Consider the following 17,690-nt stretch of genomic DNA (forward strand, 5'->3'; position numbering starts at 1 on the left):
CTTGGAATCCAATAAATATCTTTTTTTTTCATGGAATAATGAAGGAATAAACTTCAGGTGTCCATCAAAATGCTTGTCAATCAATCATTAAATTGCTTTTGAGCCCCTGAAAAAGGTGGACTGTGTATAAAAATGGCTGAAATTCAGTTTGCGACTGAAACAGTTGATGCAACTTTTTTTCTTTTTTTTTTTAAATCTCCTTGGATTAAACCTAAAGACCTACACTTCAATCATTCCTTGTTTGTCTGATTTAAAATCCACTGTGATGGTGTACAGGGGCAAAACTACAAGGACAAATGTGTCATCGTTGAAGAACTAACTGCATATGTGGACTTCAGAAGACGCAGCCACTCTGTGTAAGCCAATGGGATCCCCGCAAGGAAAAAAATATATAACAACAATGTTTTTAATCAATTTTTTTTTTTTAAAAAAAAAACCCTGATATAAGTATCTTAACGCTTAATATTTTGTAAATTATTTCAGGTTATTCTCAGTGTTCGCCTTACTATCCTGCTACATGGATTTCTGCAGAATTTAATCCTGTGCGATTTAAACCTTCCAGGTTTATAGAAAACAAAAGGCCTAACCAGCTCTGTATACCGCCTACAAGATGGCACAGACTCTCTGACACTGCAGCACTATTAAAAACTCATAGGAACAGATGAGTCGATGCAGGATACAGCATCTTTCCACAGGATCAACATGTGTACACCCACAAAGGTGCTGATGTTGCACAGCAAAACACTCTGTGCCGTTTGTGAGGCCTTGTGAGGATGATATCCACATTTCTGGACCCAAAAAAGAAAAATGCAGAAAAGCTGCGCTTTCAGAAGGGAGGGGAGCGTAAGAAAGACTTGTGTAAAGCACGGTATAATCACTGCTAGGAGTCCATGGTCGATTAAAGGTCTTTTCAAAATACAGTTTTACATTCAGCTTCCTCTTGCTGTTTCCATAACAACCATGAAGGGATGGATGAATGTGCTCTATAACCTTCAGGACTAAAAACCAACAAGAAAACACACACAGCAGCTGCATACACGAATACACACACATGCATCTGCCAGCCACTTGGAAACAAATGCGCGCGCACCCACACGCAGACAGACACACACTCCAGGCAGCTAAAGTCGCTCTACCAAAGTCTGCAAAAGAACAAAAACACACACAGATTTAGTGGAGTGGGCAGAAAAATTCAAACAAGACTCTTGTGAGGCAGCACACAGCTTTAAAGCAGTATCCCGATTATTCTCCTTCTCCTCATTGATAATCAATCACCCCGATCAGTTCAGACAGGATATCCCATTAGACACCTATGCACCATCTCATTATCCCCAACCCACAAGTCTGCTTATGTCACTCAAGTAAAACTTTCAAGCTCTGCTCTTGCCTGGCTCGCTTTCACACTCATAAATGCATAATATCTCTCACACACACAAAAGATGAAGCAATTCCCAGTGCTGCACCTATTATGCTTGACACAGGAGTGGGAATTGATTGAGTATTTATTATAAGACAGATTCTCCTCAGCAACTTCAACTCTCTGACAGAGAGGCCGAGTAGTCCAATTAGAAACTGATAGGACGACAGAGGTTACATAGGAGGTGAGGAGAGGATGGATTATACAATGTGGGTGCGCTTTCACTGTGGACCTTAATTAGCTCTTAGTTGTATTGTTTGAATCAGGGAGAGTATATTAACCTCCAACCCTGATCAAATACCTCACTAAACACCAGAGGCACACACGGTCAAACACATGCACAGCTCTGTACTAATTTATTATATATAGACCTTCACTGGCTCTTCTAAAGCTGACGTTAACTGACCTTTGTTTAAAAGTCTTATATCCGTAAACAAGCATCATATGTAACCCAAAACTCGGGCTTTCCCATTTCAGCCCTAAAAATATTTGTTGTGCCTTTCAAATGGGCCCATTATACTTTTCCTTATTTTTTTGTCATATACATTACAATGTGTTATAGAGGTAGATGCTAATATTAAACATACTATGAGCTTGACTGATACACCGACACACCCAATATATCAACAGATAAGCCATTTGTCAAGATTTTGGCGGGTTTTTAACAACCGATAAATTCTACATTTCAAAAAGTAAAGAAGAGATGGCAGAAACACCCTTCAAGCATGTTATGAGTGCTGCTGTTACAAAGTTTGTCCACCAGAGGGCACTTCACAGTTGGCAACAATGTCACAAATGTCACAAAGGCCCAGTATATGAGACATAACGATTATTTCTAACTCTAAAAAATTGGCTTTTATTGGTTTTGTTCATTTGTTGTTGTTTTTTTTAAGTAAAATGCAAGCCAGGATATAGTTTTAAAAAATTAACTGTAATGATTAAAAAATCTGTAGCATGATTACTGCTGTAAAAGTGCAGAGACCATGTTATGCATGCAAGTTCGTTCATAGAGCTGCTCACATGGAAAAAAAGTTGAATTGTTACAAAGTCTAGGTTGATCACAGAATATTGCCACAGAACATAAAATATACTGGAGGTGTCCTTTGGTACCCCTCGGCCTCCTACTTAATACATGTATTGTATCACTTTGTTCTTGAGTCATCAGATTCGCAAGATTTTCAGAAAATTTGACCTCACTTGACCCTGAGGCTGAGGTTGTTAAGATTCGAACACGCCCAAGATTTGTAGTTGATACAATTGTGACAACAATTTGAAAGCCCTTTGTCGCTTTGTTCTAGAGTTATTGCATTCACAAACTTTGGTGTCCATGTTGTGCACTTGCCATCAGCCTTTTACAGTTGAGGGCTAATAAAATTTATGGTGCACAAGGTATCTAAAAAACAAAAATAAAACTGGTGTTCTTGAAAGCCATGCAAAGGGTCATCAGAGGGCATTAATCAAACGGCCATCTTTTTTGTTTTTAGTTCATGGAATGGCAACCTGTACATAAACCACCAGGTGTATCAGTTCAGGTCCTTTTGTCCATTCACCAAATCCGTCGCTGTGATAACTGTAAACCCAGGAAATGATAACTAAACTGTCCGCTTACTGATGTAATGACCAGTCAAAATCACCTTGTTAGGCTAATGTGAAACCTAAAACCCCCAGACTGTTTCTCCCAAGGATATAATTAAGAGTGCACATCCACACACACACATGCACACTTGCTGTCTCTGGCACCCGCTGGGTTAATACTTAAGAACATGCTTAAAGCCGCAAAAAAGACAATTAGACACATCTGCAAGCCATTAGGTCTAATCACATAGTGCAGCACAGGCAGAATAACGCAGACTGCGATTTGGCCTCTATTTCATTTAAACATGTAGTCAGGACTAAATATTAGACGCAGAGCTCACTGCTACTTTCCTCATAATAAGAATAATCACAGCACAAAAAAAAGGTCTCCAACAAAACCTTATTGCCGAGAGTTTCTACTATACACCACTGATGGAACAATAGACCCGGCATTGTCATACAACTGTAGTTCATCTGTTCCCCCCTTACACACTTCCTCCTGTGCAGTGAGGAACAAAAAAAAAAGGATTAGAAGGGATAAGTGTGATTGTCTGGCCTATGAATAAACTTGACTGTTTCACAGACAATGAAGGTGACACACAGTAGCTCACACGCTTTTAGGGTAACAGTTCGATTTTTTTTTTTTTTTTTTTTGTCAAGTCGTCTCCACAGTAACCTCTACCTGTTTGGTTTAATTGTACTAACAAAGCGTTCAGAAGTGAAACTGTGCTCAGTGAGAGCTTTCAGGATCATTGTCCTAATCTCACTGTCAACAGAGGCAAAGCAAGAGCAACCCAAAAAAACACCGCCCTGTAATAGTCTTGTGTGATTTTATATAGCAGACTTGGTATTACACATGTATATTTACTAACCCGCTTTAATGTGCCAGTCTATACGGTTTTTCCATCTTTAACACGCTTACGAGGAAAACAAACGTCGATCCACTGATGTCACTGAGATGCTGCTTAAAAAACAAAAAAAATCAAGCTGTGTTCATTTTCCTTCAAAGCTGAATCAAATGATTGCTTTTATACTTATATTATACTCTTGCGCCTTTGACTTGTCTGTAACGTCAGACTCCCAAAATGTGGAAAAAACTAAGACTTTCAGCTCCCTTTACTTAGTACCAAGTTGTCAGATTGCAGGCGCCTTTAAATTGGCTCACCTTTGGATCCCAACTACACACCTGCAAAGTGACTGTGATGCTACATGGTTGACAAAATATGTCCACAGACAAGTTTTTGCTTGTACTCGTACCTGGTGTAAATGCCATCCAGGATGCCCACACAGGCCGCTGAGGCTGGGACGTATGAGCCCATCTGAGCCATTACACAGATAAGAGCTACCTGGCGAATGTAGGAGCTCTTACCCCCCATATTAGGCCCAGTGATTATCATTGTTCTCCTGCCATCACCCTAAAAGGAGGGAGAGAGAAGAGGATAATAGCTGTGACATAGACAGAAGGCAAACGAGAAGAGAGACAGAAAAAGATATTTGCATGCTGTCCTGCACAGCTGAAGCTGTGGGTGGACTGAAAGCTTGGCTTCTCTTCCTATTGGCTTGTGCTTCTGTTACAAGATTAACCTACACCCACTCCAGCGCTGAGCTAGGAAGCATGTGTGTGTATGCATGTATCTGTGTGGTTTCGTGTAAGTCTATGTGCGTATTGTGGAGCAGGGAAATTATTTTACTGCTATTGTTAAATAATTGTCATCATTACCATTGCATTAATAATATAATCTGGAGTTTATATTGTGTTTAGAGGTTTAAACAGTGTGTCTTTCAGAAAGGCTAAAAGTAACAGGACAGGAAACAGGCTTGGAGAGTTTTGCAGAAGTGGAAGTTATTTTGAGCAGCAGGCTAAGACGAGGCTTTAACAATGTAACAGATAGCTTTAAGAAGGCCTTAAGCAGTTATGACTATTTTATACACAATGCATATCTGTGCTTATTAAAGAGTTGGAGCTCGGTCAATTAATTGGGGGTCGGAAGCTTTGTTCGGCGCGATGTTCGGACAATCTATTGTGCAAGTGACTTGGAGCGGGAAGCTCCACTATTAGCAAAAATATGGAGTGAATGTGTGAGTGAATGTGAGGATGAATAAATGTGGACAAACAATTTGTTTTTACCAGAGAAAATTTCTGTTTTGTTTTATTAAGTGGGGTTAGATTATGGGATTATAGTATATTGTTGGGAGAATGCCAAATGCTAAAGGGGAAATATTTTTTGATGTAACTCAGTTACCATTAATTGAAGAAACACATGACTGATAACTGTTCTGTTTTAAGTTTATTTTTATGACATAGATTGGAACATGAGTGGGGAAAACTGAGCATTTTTAAGTTTTGTATAGTATCTTGACACATGAAATGTATCAAGATAAAGGGGGGTTTAGGGTTTAATAATTTAATTGTTTAATAATTTAGGATCATTTTAGGACCTTTTGGGTTTTTGATCATTTGGATATGGTAAAACTGAAACTGTTATTTTTAAGTTAAGGTTAAAGGATTAAAGTGAACTTGTCACGGTTTGCGGGGCAAGCCGTGTGGAGTTGTAGAAAAGGACCCAAAAGGCGGCAGCTCTGGTGCAGGTGAATATTTATTTACAACGGTGGGCACAAAACAGCACTGGTGGAAAAACAAGAAACCGGAAACCTAAACTGGGTAAGCTAATAACACAAACCAGAAACGAGGATGCAGGGAGGTCCGGGGAAATACACAAGAGACGCAGGGAGACCGAGGGGAAACAACACAGACGAACCAGCAACTACCATAACAGAAGACACAACTTAAATACACCCAGAGAACACAGGGAGATTACACACAGGTGGGGAACACAGGTGACACTGATAAACATAACGAGACAGGGCAGGAGTGAACACAACATTACGCATACTGACGAGAGACTGTCAAAGTAAAACAGGAAGTACACAGAGGTTCAGACAGGAGGAGAGAAAGCACGGGGAGAACACAGACATAACAGGCTGGGGGAAACATGGAATAAACACAAAGAGAGACGAGAGCTCATAAATACACAGAGGGGCACAAGGGGGTAAGAGTTACAAAGGGAAAAACACTTAGGGAACACCACAACAGGACACCTCAGAAAACCTGGCCTAAATAAGGAGCGAAAATACAAGGAACCAAGAATACTGGACCAACATGGCCCAGGACCATGACAGAACTGAATCCTGTTTAGAAGATACAATGCCGGTTTTTCAAAGCTGTGAATAAGTCTTAGAGGGAAAATTAGTGAGGGTTGAAGGAGTAGAACAGCTTTGATTTCTTTTTGATTTCTAGAAGTAGTGGTTATAATGTAGGCTTACACATACAGATATTACATAGGAGGTATTTTTAGGATAAAGGGGAGAGCTTGTAAATAGAAATGATTTTTATACATATTGCATTTTTTGATATGAGTTATTGAAGTTATTGAAGGATTGCACACGCTTACAGACACAGAGTTAAGAAACACACATGACAGTATTGATTCCAGGCAAAAGGCCTCAAATTCATTTAGCTTTTTGACTGAACTTAAAGAAGGACCAAAGAGGAAGGAAAGCATATATTTTGGTTAAGTCTGATAAATTAGAATTAGAAGGTATTGTTACATTAAAGGGAGCAAATGAAATAAAAAGGCTATACCAAAAACAGGTGATAACATAGGAAATGTGAGGTTTTAAAATGAAGTTAGTGTTAACACACAGGAGTTGTTTCAAGGCAGCATTTAGCTATGATGAAATGTATACAGGATGTTGATGATCAGATAGGGAAAAATAGAGCGAGCAACCGGACGTAAAAGCAGGGCTTAAAGAGTTTTAAAGTGATGAGTAACGTTGAAGAATATATATAAATATAAGTCAATAAGTTAAGAACATAATTAGGATCAGGCTTTTGATTAAAGAGTCCCAAAAAGGATAAGTTAGGGAGTTGCAGGAAGAAGGTGTTTTGTTTCCTTTGCAGAAGATCGATCTCGGCGACCACGGGAGGGGCGAGGATCCTGGAGATCTCGAGGCCTGCTGAACCACCAGAGAGGGACCGAGAAAACCTAAGCTTACACATGGAGTGTTCTCGAATGGGAGCTGGTTGAGCCAGAGGACGGCTAGAGAGGGTCTGAGCGAGGACACAATGTATTGCGACCTCTGGTGTTCCAGAGGTCGAGAGAGGGAGTGTGGAGCAGGGAAATTATTTTACTGCTATTGTTAAATAATTGTCATCATTACCATTGCATTAATAATATAATCTGGAGTTTATATTGTGTTTAGAGGTTTAAACAGTGTGTCTTTCAGAAAGGCTAAAAGTAACAGGACAGGAAACAGGCTTGGAGAGTTTTGCAGAAGTGGAAGTTATTTTGAGCAGCAGGCTAAGACGAGGCTTTAACAATGTAACAGATAGCTTTAAGAAGGCCTTAAGCAGTTATGACTATTTTATACACAATGCATATCTGTGCTTATTAAAGAGTTGGAGCTCGGTCAATTAATTGGGGGTCGGAAGCTTTGTTCGGCGCGATGTTCGGACAATCTATTGTGCAAGTGACTTGGAGCCATAGAAGGAATTGCAATACATGCTTACAAAACACTTATATATCAGATCATTTTATATTAAGGTTTTAGTAGAGGTTCTTGGTTAAAACATTTATTTAGTAGAAGACATACACATAGTCTCAGTGAGCTTCTGGTCTAGTGAAAGGTCAGAAGTGCAACAGGTGAATTGAGAAAGAGCATTTGAGGACGAGACACAGCAGGTTGGAGGTGAAGAGGTGACACAAAGAGCATGTGAGGTCAACACACATACACACACATTAGTTAGATTTATTTAGAGGAGAGATTAGTTATGTCTCGACAAGAAAGAGGAACAATTCACTTTAAGATAAGAACGGAAAGTACCAGCCATGAAAATAGAAGATGATCTTCTGGGTGAAAAGTCATTGTAGTGTTGATCTGATCTATGTATAAAATGTATCTGTGACGCATGAAGGGGCGTCAGTAAATCAAACCCTGATGCTATAAAATATCTGTTCATGTTTTGATTAAGTCGAGGACTACTGGCTGTCTGCGTACAGAGTGTCTTCCCACACGTGTGTTCATTAAAATCATTGTTGGACCAAGAGCTTCTGGACCAAGGGTGGTTTGTACTCTCCCTCCTCAATTTTGAACCTTAACAGTATTCATGTGTAAGACAAAGTCTGTGTGCCTTTGCAGTTTTGTTTCAGCACGCTCTCAGTGCGTTAGCGAGCAGGCAAATGTCTGTGTATGTTTTGGCTTGGCTTTTTTTTTTCTTCAAAGTTCTCTGAATGAGCCTGTGTGTGTATGTGTGTGTGTGTGTGTATGTGTGTGTGTGTGTGTGTGTGTGTTTACCTGTAGTTCAGTGTGGTTGGGCACATACTGGTTGTGCTCTCCCATCAGTAAATCAATAGCAGGATGCCTGCCATCCCTGATCGTAATCTGGTGCTTATTGTCACACACCTCTGGCCTAAAAACAGAACAGTCAGTTAGGCGTGTGAACACACACCCACACAGAGTGTGAAGACAAATATGTACAGAGTAAATGTTAAGCTGTACTGACAAAGATTTCTTTAAGGCAAATTGGTATAATTAAAAATAAAATTAAAAAAGTAGAATATTGTTACTGTGTAAATATATTCTACTATCTAGGATTGCAGTGGAAATCAATACAACACTTAATTATGTTGACTGTAATATTTATAGGGATGGGTGCCGGTGTCCGGTGCCATGATGGCACCGGTTCTGACATAAACGGTAGTAACCAGACCGAAAAGCAGCGCACATTTCGGTGCTTTATTTTCCTGAGCTGTGATACACTTTAGATTCTAGCCAATCATTTTACGTTTCCGAGGATAGTAGGTGGGGCCAGGTACGTACGTTCTTTTAGAGCAGAGCTACAGATTAAAAATGCCCAAGGCGAAGCGGTCAAAAGTCTGGCTGTACTTCACAGCAAAAGATGCAAACTCAGCAGCCTGCAACAAGTGCTTTAAGGTGATACTGTGATACTGTCAAAGGAGGTAACACCTCAAATCTGATGAAACACCTGGCGACGCATAGCGTTTTTTTAAAAGCCCAGAAATGCGCCGTATTTGATAGCTTGCTGCGAGACCTCACACCGAGCACATCTACTGCGGGTGTTGTGCCTGTTATCGGACCCGGAGTTAGCAACATCCCCCAAAAACACGAAGAGGAGAGTCCTGGCCCCTAGCCCTGCCAGTGTAGCAGAAATGATGAGGATGATGATGGCAGCAGCAGCCGTTCTTCTCTGCGTGAGTAGCTTAATGTTGTTCGTGTGTAATTTACGTTGAGTAGGCTAACCACGTTATTACATTAATGCACGTAAGGTGAACTAGCAAACATCATCATAGCTACATGCGGCTGTCTTCTTGTTTGATGGCAGATACTCCCTTCACCCTGGCCAAAAAGGCTAAAATGACCAAAGAAAAAGTGGAAAACAGTTGAACATGAGAAGTTTTTGGACAAAGTTTGTGTTTTTTCCATTGTTTAAGCACTGCTTCCAGCCAAGAGTGATACCATATATGCCCCATAGCTGCAGAAAAGGCTAACATTGTTATCTTTTTACAAAAAAAACAGCTGAGAGGTTTTTGGACCAATTTTGTGTTCTCCATTCTTTAAGCACCGGTTTGAGCACCGTTTAAGCACCGGCACCGTTTCAAAAGTACCGATTTGGCACCGGTATCGGATAAAACCTAAGCGATACCCATCGCTAATTATTTATTTTAAAAACTATAAATAAAACAAAAATGATCATCATTTGGGAAAACTTGGGAAGATCTGCTTTACCAAGAGTAAAACTGCTTCTTTTTGTCATTTATTCAATAGAAAATATCCACATATCACGGATATGTGGATATTCTTATGTTGAAAGACTGAGTACATTTTGAGCTCAAAAACTAGAATTTTTCCTTCAGCACAAATAACTTCTTGCTGGCTATTTGCATAATTGTCCACCACTCATTGACCTCAGCTGGAAGATGTTTGCATTTTCTTGCATCGACAAATCCTCCCAAAACACTTCAATGTGGATCAAGCCATTTTTTCCCTCCTAGAGGTAGATTAGTGTTCTTAGGGTTATTACAACGCTGATATGTTCACTTCCTGTTCAACTTCAGCTCTTGGACAGATGGCCTCTCATTATCTCAAAGCACTTGGAAATTATGCATAATTCATAGCTGAATCAATGACTGCAAGCTGCAGAGTCTGAGACAGTGAAGCAAAACCAAAACATAACATTCAACCCACAGTGCATCATAGCTGGTATGGGACCATTTTCCTGAAACATTATGTGGTCTGTGCCAAACATATCTCATGTTACAACGACCCTTTATCATTCTTGTTCTCTTCATCTTCCATTCATTAGTTCAGAGCACTTTATTCCAAAAGTCCTGTTGCTTTGCTTATATGTTGATAGTTCAATTGCAGTTTTTCTCAAATGTTATTTCTGGACAGCAAATACTTTTTCCTGGCAGATCTCCCGTGCACATTGCATTTGTCCAGCTTGTGCAGTCCCTCTCTTACACATGCACTGACACCAACCAGCTGCAAGAGTTAATTTCCGCTGATTACGTTTTGGGGTTCTTTTTGTATCAAACAGTCTGCTTTTTGGCTCAATTTGCTGGGGCAGCCAGTTCCACAGAAAATCGCTTGCCAGACTCATTGACAGCCACATTCTTTACTCTAAATAACCTTAAAGACCTCTTTAGGTCTTGGCATGTTCACTCAACAAACGTTAATAGCACAATAAGACACAGGGTGCTTTCAGCAGTGCTCTGCTCCATCTAGAAATCCAAGCATTTCAAAGAGAAGACATAGTATAAGACTCTACAACAGCAATGTGAAGTGCATCCTTCTATACGGTCTGAATCTGGCGCATTACCAAGAATGACATCCTAGCAATCACGTTGTTCCCTCCAAACAAATGCTCACACATGGAAAAGTAGAGGAGAACTGCCTGTCTCAACATCACCCATAGAATAAAAACAAAGAATTGCTATTACAGGTCCTGAAAGGATAACACAGATTGCCCTCAGATGGGCGCCATAATCTGACGGAAGAGGAAGATGTTCAGACCAAATGAAATATTGATGAGGACTATGCTAGCAGTGCTACAAAAGATGGGTCTCTGATGGGTACAGGCATAAGATGGGAGGCTGTCACAAGTTGGAGCTTTACGTCCCACATGGAAAGAGAATAACAAAAGTGGATATTGTTGGCTTTTTTAACCCATTCAACCAAGAAATCCTCTAATCCAACTTGAAAGAGACTCTATTAACCGAGAAAATGAGAAATAACTTAAGAAAGCACGTCAGACACATGGCAGAGATTCCTGTCATCATCACCTAATCTGGAGCCCTGGATTCTGAACTGATAGATGTGAGGCTGCAGACAAATGTGGGAGTGCACTAGTTTTTCCCGTGTGTCTGACGTGCTTTCTTAAGTTATTTCTCATTTTCTCGGTTAATAGAGTCTCTTTCAAGTTGGATTAGAGGATTTCTTGGTTGAATGGGTTAAAAAAGCCAACAATATCCACTTTAACACACAAACCGTAACATTTCCAGTCAAAGAAACTAATGACAAGTAGGACATGCAAATACAATGGAAAGAGGGCAGGAGGTAGCAGTATATGAGAAGAAGCAATCCTGAAACACAGAAATTTGTAGCACAGCATAAAGGTGTGTGTGTGTGTGTGTGTGTGTGTGTGTGTGTGTGTGTGTGTGTGTGTGAAGCAAAGAGTGAGTGAGTGGGAGAGATGTTGGAGTTCTGGCAGAGCACACTGCTGAGCGGGGTGCACACACCCACACACAACCTGTCTGAGACTTTAGGACACGACACGACCCCGAACCACACACATATACAGTGTATCCCACACATAAAAACACATGCACACACCCAATTTACATACTCAAACACATGCATCAATATTTATGGTCATCGTGAGAGGACATCACCTGCAATAGTCCCCTTGTTTAGCCACCTCAGCCAATGAAAAGAGACAGTCCATGGTTGCTAGGTGACTAATAGCCCTTTTCATGGTGTGGTAGTGCTCCCCAAACTGACTGTAGAGAGAGAGAAAAAGAGATTTTGAAGTGTTCTGAGTAGACAGCACTGACGGTGTACTTGACTAAAACAGACTAATTCTGGCAGGCTGAGAGCTGTGGAGGCATACCTCTGAACCACAGACTGGCATGTTTTCAGATTTTTTTCTCAGCTGAGTTGCATTTGTGTGTGTGTGTGTGTGTGTGTGTGTGTGTGTGTGTGTGTGTGTGTGTGTGTGTGTGTGTGTGTGTGTGCGTGCATGTGTCTGTCATACTCCAGAAAATTGGTCCACTCCCTCTGGCAGTCCAGCATCAGCTGCTCTCGGAGCTGCTGCAGCTTCTTGTAGCGGTCCACCAGGAAAGGAGAGTGATACCTGCTGACTGCCTTGGTGCTGCAGAGGAGACAGGGGTAAACGTGAAGTACAGAAGGAAAGGCAAAAAATGGACTGAAGTGAAGAATTAAACTACTGGATTTTAGCATATAAGAGGAGTGTAGTATACTAAAAAGAAATTAATTTAAAACCACTTTTACACAAGTGCTGATAACTGCTGGACACCATGTATGTAATTCTGTGCCCCCTTAAAACGAAGAGACAACTTGTTGCATATCTACTTGGGTTATGACCAGATTAAACTTAATGCAAAAACATGGAAAATAAATGTAATTTTGTGTTGCAATATGTATTGTGTACTGTAATAACACTGTAATGAAAGATCTCTTGATACTACCGCATATTATTCGTTAGCAGGCCACCTGCTAAATCCTAAACTTCACAAACCTACAGTGAGGCTCGACAGTGCTGAGAAAAAGTACTTGCCCCTTTCTTGGTCTCTTTTTTTTTGTTTTCTTGGCAGACTTGTCACACATGTTTCAGATCATCAAATAAATACAAAATGCAGTTTTTAAATGATGATTTAATTTATTAATTGAAAAAGGCTATCCAAACCTACCTGGCCCAGTAGCAAAATGTAATTACCCCAAAACTGGTTGTGACACCCCTGAAGGCAAGATCTGCAATCAAGTGTTTGTAATATACTGCATCACTGGGGAGGAATTTTGTCCCACTTTGCTGTGCAGAATTGTTTGAATTCAGCCACACTGAAGGGTTTTTGAGCAGGAAAGGCCTGTTTAAGGTCTAAAAACATTAATGTCAGCCTGCACAATTTCACGCAAATTAGATCATCACTGCCAGTAAATGTAGCTATAAGGTTTTTCTACTCTATGATCTTTTTTAATATAGAATACTGTTGCACTAATTGGTCCATGGTAAGTATTACTAGTTTAGAACCAGCAGAAACATCTTAACGCTTTTTCCCCACCCATTATCGTCTCATACTTCAAAAATACAATAGCTTAAGTTTGAAATTTAAAAAATAAATAAATGAATACATTTGCTTGTCCTATTTATAAGAACCAACATGGACTTGCTCCACCCTCATTGGGTGAGTTTGTTAATGTTAAAATTGAATATCAGAATTCTTAACTCTTAATATCAATATTAAGAGTAACCAGAGCCTCTAGTAAAGGCCTCTTAGACATATAATATGTAGCAATCAGGTGTTAACAGTTAAAGGTAGTGAGATTTGGAATAATATGCCAGCTGTAATAAGAGAATTTACAATCTTTCATCACACACATCTCAAATGATGGCTACAGAGAAATCAGATCTGTGATCAGTCATTTTATGCTAATATGTCATATTTGATCTGTATGCTTTCATATGTATTTGTTGTCCTGCGCTGTTTTATTGTATTGTTCTTTGTACTGTGGATTTTATTGTTGTAATTTTATGTGTTCTTGTCTGATGGGGTGTTTTGTTTGTTTTTGACTTGCCAGGGACTACAGGAGAAAAACAGGCCTCTGGCTAATTCTGGAATATTTACAGTGATATGTTTATTAATATACGCTGTCCCTTTTAAATAAATAAATTAAAATGCCAAAGCATCTTAGTCAGATTAAAATCCGGACTTTGACAAGCTACTCCAAAATCTTTTTCTTTTTTTTAATGTAGCCATTCAGAGGTGTTTCAGATCACTGTTCTTTCTGTCCATAACTCAAGTGGATCCCATCAGGGACAAACTGATGGCTGGATATTCTCCTTCAGGTTTAACGTTCTTTTAAGAAATGCTGTGTTAGTTTTAACACAAGATATATAAGGGCCACAAACTTTCAAAAATGTATTCTTCTGTCTTGTAAGTCCACAGAAAAATTCCCCAAAAGTATGAGGTAACTTCAGTTAACATCTCAGCTTTTGATCACTGAATTGTGAAGCCCTAGTGCTGATCTGCTTATTGGTGCCTTGGCTAGATTCCCCCGCCTGTTCTTTGATTGGATACCACTCCATCCAGCACCCTCTGTTAACCAATTTTTGCTGTTCTTCGCTGGTTATTATCTCTGCCCCAGTGACTTTAGAGTCTGGGATTTCACAGTAGCACAGTTCTCCCCTTTACAAAAGCTTCCGGTCCCCTCTGATGAATTTCAAGGGACCCTCAGAGTCTTTCTGTAAAGGACTATGACATTTACATAACCATTAAGCTCCTTGCAGGTGGTCTTTGCTGATCGTTAATGGCATCCTGCAGATGGCTGAAATTCATAGGTTTACTATTGATAATATTGATCTGTCCACCACTCTACCTTTCTTGAACACCAAGGACCTTTATTATTCCAGCAAAAAATTCATTTTTGCCAATCCCATCTGTCTGTTCAGACCCTAAAGAATCCATTCAGCTGCAGGACCTTTGAAAATCCTCACATTTATCTTGCAACCCATTGAAGGACCAGAGGTCTTTGTAAACCACTTACCTACAATATGACAAAGGTTTATAATATGACAATCTAGGAATCTTTGGCTACCACATGTTTCAGCCTCTGGGGGCAAAGGTCAGGGATTCAGGGCTTCCCGTGCCATGTTCATGCTGAAAAGCAGTCTTCATAAATGAATTACCCAATACATACTGAAAATACAACATATCAGATGTTTAAACTCAGAAACTTGATTTGTATTTAGTAATAAATGCTCATTTTGAATGTGACACCGGCAAAATGTTTTTTAAAGACTTGGGGGAGGGTCACAAATGAAACACCCGGTGAACCAACTCAAAATTAATTTAGTTAATTTGCAAATGGTAAGTTACAAAGAGCATCCCAGAGAGGCTGAATGTTTCACAAGTGTGTTAAATTAAGCATCATTTTTCAAAAAACAAAACATTTCACATTTTTTCACTACTCTTAGTTAAAATTGGGCTTTTTGCAAATCAGTGCAACAGTTTGTTTTTTTCTTATTCATATGCTGCTCGAAAAACAAACAAACAAGAAAAAATTGTAGCAGAGTGTAAATGAAACAGATCTTAAACAGGACCCAGGATTTTAAAGATTAATGCTAATATTTGGTCATTTAAAAATCCAGACAAGACACAAAAATAAACAGAATGCTCTGATTTCTTAAACTGAATTATTTAATTTTTTGTTTACACCCTGCTTGAATCAGCTGATTGTTGTTTGTGGTACTGCCAACAGGGAAGCTGCAGTTATTTGCAACGACAACACTCATAGCATGGTTGAAGTGTGCTTTCCGTCTCTTCTTTACTTTTCAAATTTTCATTTATTGGCCATTATACCATCAGATAATATGAGCCCATCAATACATCAGTCTGGCTCTAATCAGTAGTGCTAAAGTTAAAAAAAAAAAAAAAAAGTAAGCTCAAATATGCTAACTCCTCAATAGAGCTAAGGGAAACATGCCTATGTTACATCTAAACTGGACTATTGTAATACACTGTGTACTGGAGTTAGTCAATCATCTCTTCTGCATTTAGTGCAGCAGTTGGCTCAGATGTTAGCAGACTTCCACTGGTCTACTGTGCATCACAGAATCCATTAAATAGTGTCACTGTTTGTGTTTAAAGCCTTAGATGGTCTCACACCTTCAAATGTCTTCGACGTGCAGCATTCAAATACTCCCTCATCATTAAGGTCTCCTTCTCAATCTTTTCTGATCACTGTTTAGTTATTTGTTTACTCTTTTTCTTTTTTTGTCTAATGCGCTTTAGTTTTAAATGTGCTATGGGAAAAAAAGTTTTTTACAGCATTTATTTTAGAAAAATTGCCCAACAATATTTCTATTGTGCAATCCAAGTTAGATAAGTCAGATGTGATTTTTGACATCACACAATGAATATTAAAATCAATGCTAAAAAAAATAAATAGTACATGTAAGTGTTGTTTGTAATGCAGAGGTGAGTGAGCTGACCTGCTGATTTTGACCCATTCAGGTGGAACAATGGATGAAACTGAGTTCTTCACCTCAATCAGAAACTGAGGGCAGAGGAGAAAGAGGAGGAGAACTGATAAATAAGACCAGAGAAGACAGGGAAAATAATGTGTCACTCTTGATTAAAACTGGCAACCAGACACAAAAACACAGACATCAGACCATCACTGTTGCTGAGTCTTCCACCCAAATGGCCATCAATCCTCCCACCTTTCTTTCACTTCCAGCAACACACACACACACACACACACACACACACACACACACACACACACACACACACACACACACACACACACCTCCTGTCCAGAAACAGTCGTATATTCGAGCGCGGGGGCCTTTAGTATCAGACGGATGTCTTTGCGGTGGTCTTGAATCTCACGGAGGACAGTTTGGATTTGCTCCATTCTTTCCTGCAGCACTGGGAATCCAGACAGATCTGAGAATAGCTCCGTCTTGTTCCCTGACCTGCACAAATACACAGTCCAAATGTGACTGTTACTGGTAATATATCGCAGCGCATTTTCTAAGAGATGAGCCTGTGGTCAGCTTGACCTTTCAATGATGAAAACTGAGGAAAAGAATTATCCATGTGACACTAGGAGGCCTTTTCCTCTCTCATACTGTATGCCAACTATTGGTCATACATTTATGGAGTGACAGCAGGCATCTCCCACTGTGCCATATCTTACATTTGTCAGCCCAGTTTTATGATGCTGTGTTGTTTTTCTGATTGCACCGTTGAGAATTCATTTTCTCGTTAACAGATATATATTTTTTGCATTTAAGTAAAATATAATAACCCAACACACATCAAGCAATCTAAATTATGCTTCTGTCAGTTCCACACCTGTGCTGCTGGATACTTACTTGGCTGCCTTTTCATTGAGCACCTTTAGGAAGCTTTGGGCTGGAATCAGCTGGTCTGGAGTGTCCAACAGAAGGCTTCGAAGTAGCCCTGAGCTGATCTGGGAACGCATGGCTGGTAGCAAAGTCTGCAGTTCCAGCCCCAGGCGAGAAAGACTGCTACTAATGAGGTAAAATTCCTGAGTAGAAGACTGGAAAGATGTGCAAAAAAAACAAAACAAGCAAAAACATTACTAAGTATGTACCAAAGTGGCTAAAAAACTATTTCAAATTGGTCCTTTGCCAAGTTGTGTTTGTTGCATAGATGCAATATTGGTTTATCACTTGAGTTGGGTGGGGGTTTTTTTTTTTTCTATCTTTAGGGGGTTAGGGTTAATAAATATTCTTCATAAAATGGTCAGGTTTAAGGATTGGAATCAAAATGAGCGAAAAAGCAACCCGTGATCAAAGCAAAAATTTAAAAGACCTTCAGAAACTCTGGGGACCTATTACTCAAGACCA

The 17,690-nt window shown here is 39.7% G+C and overlaps 1 protein-coding gene across 3 annotated transcripts in view; it reads right to left on the reverse strand.

Annotated features, from left to right (window-relative positions):
- Positions 1-17,690, reverse strand: part of msh3 (mutS homolog 3 (E. coli)) — a 58,617-nt gene that overhangs the window by 22,769 nt on the left and 18,158 nt on the right. For all 3 annotated transcript variants that reach the window (XM_085294918.1, XM_085294917.1, XM_085294916.1), the window contains exons 14-20: positions 17,193-17,380; positions 16,622-16,790; positions 16,302-16,366; positions 12,327-12,443; positions 11,965-12,072; positions 8,348-8,462; positions 4,250-4,407 (exon numbers count right to left, since the gene is read on the reverse strand). In XM_085294918.1, the coding sequence (XP_085151044.1) occupies positions 4,250-4,407; positions 8,348-8,462; positions 11,965-12,072; positions 12,327-12,443; positions 16,302-16,366; positions 16,622-16,790; positions 17,193-17,380 (920 nt within the window). The remainder of the gene's footprint in view (positions 1-4,249; positions 4,408-8,347; positions 8,463-11,964; positions 12,073-12,326; positions 12,444-16,301; positions 16,367-16,621; positions 16,791-17,192; positions 17,381-17,690) is intronic.

This window comes from Mchenga conophoros, linkage group LG12, assembly GCF_057382185.1.
Source record: "Mchenga conophoros isolate Kocher_MC1m ecotype Shallow Benthic linkage group LG12, M_conophoros_male_GT1.1, whole genome shotgun sequence".
Taxonomy (NCBI): Eukaryota; Metazoa; Chordata; class Actinopteri; order Cichliformes; family Cichlidae; genus Mchenga; species Mchenga conophoros.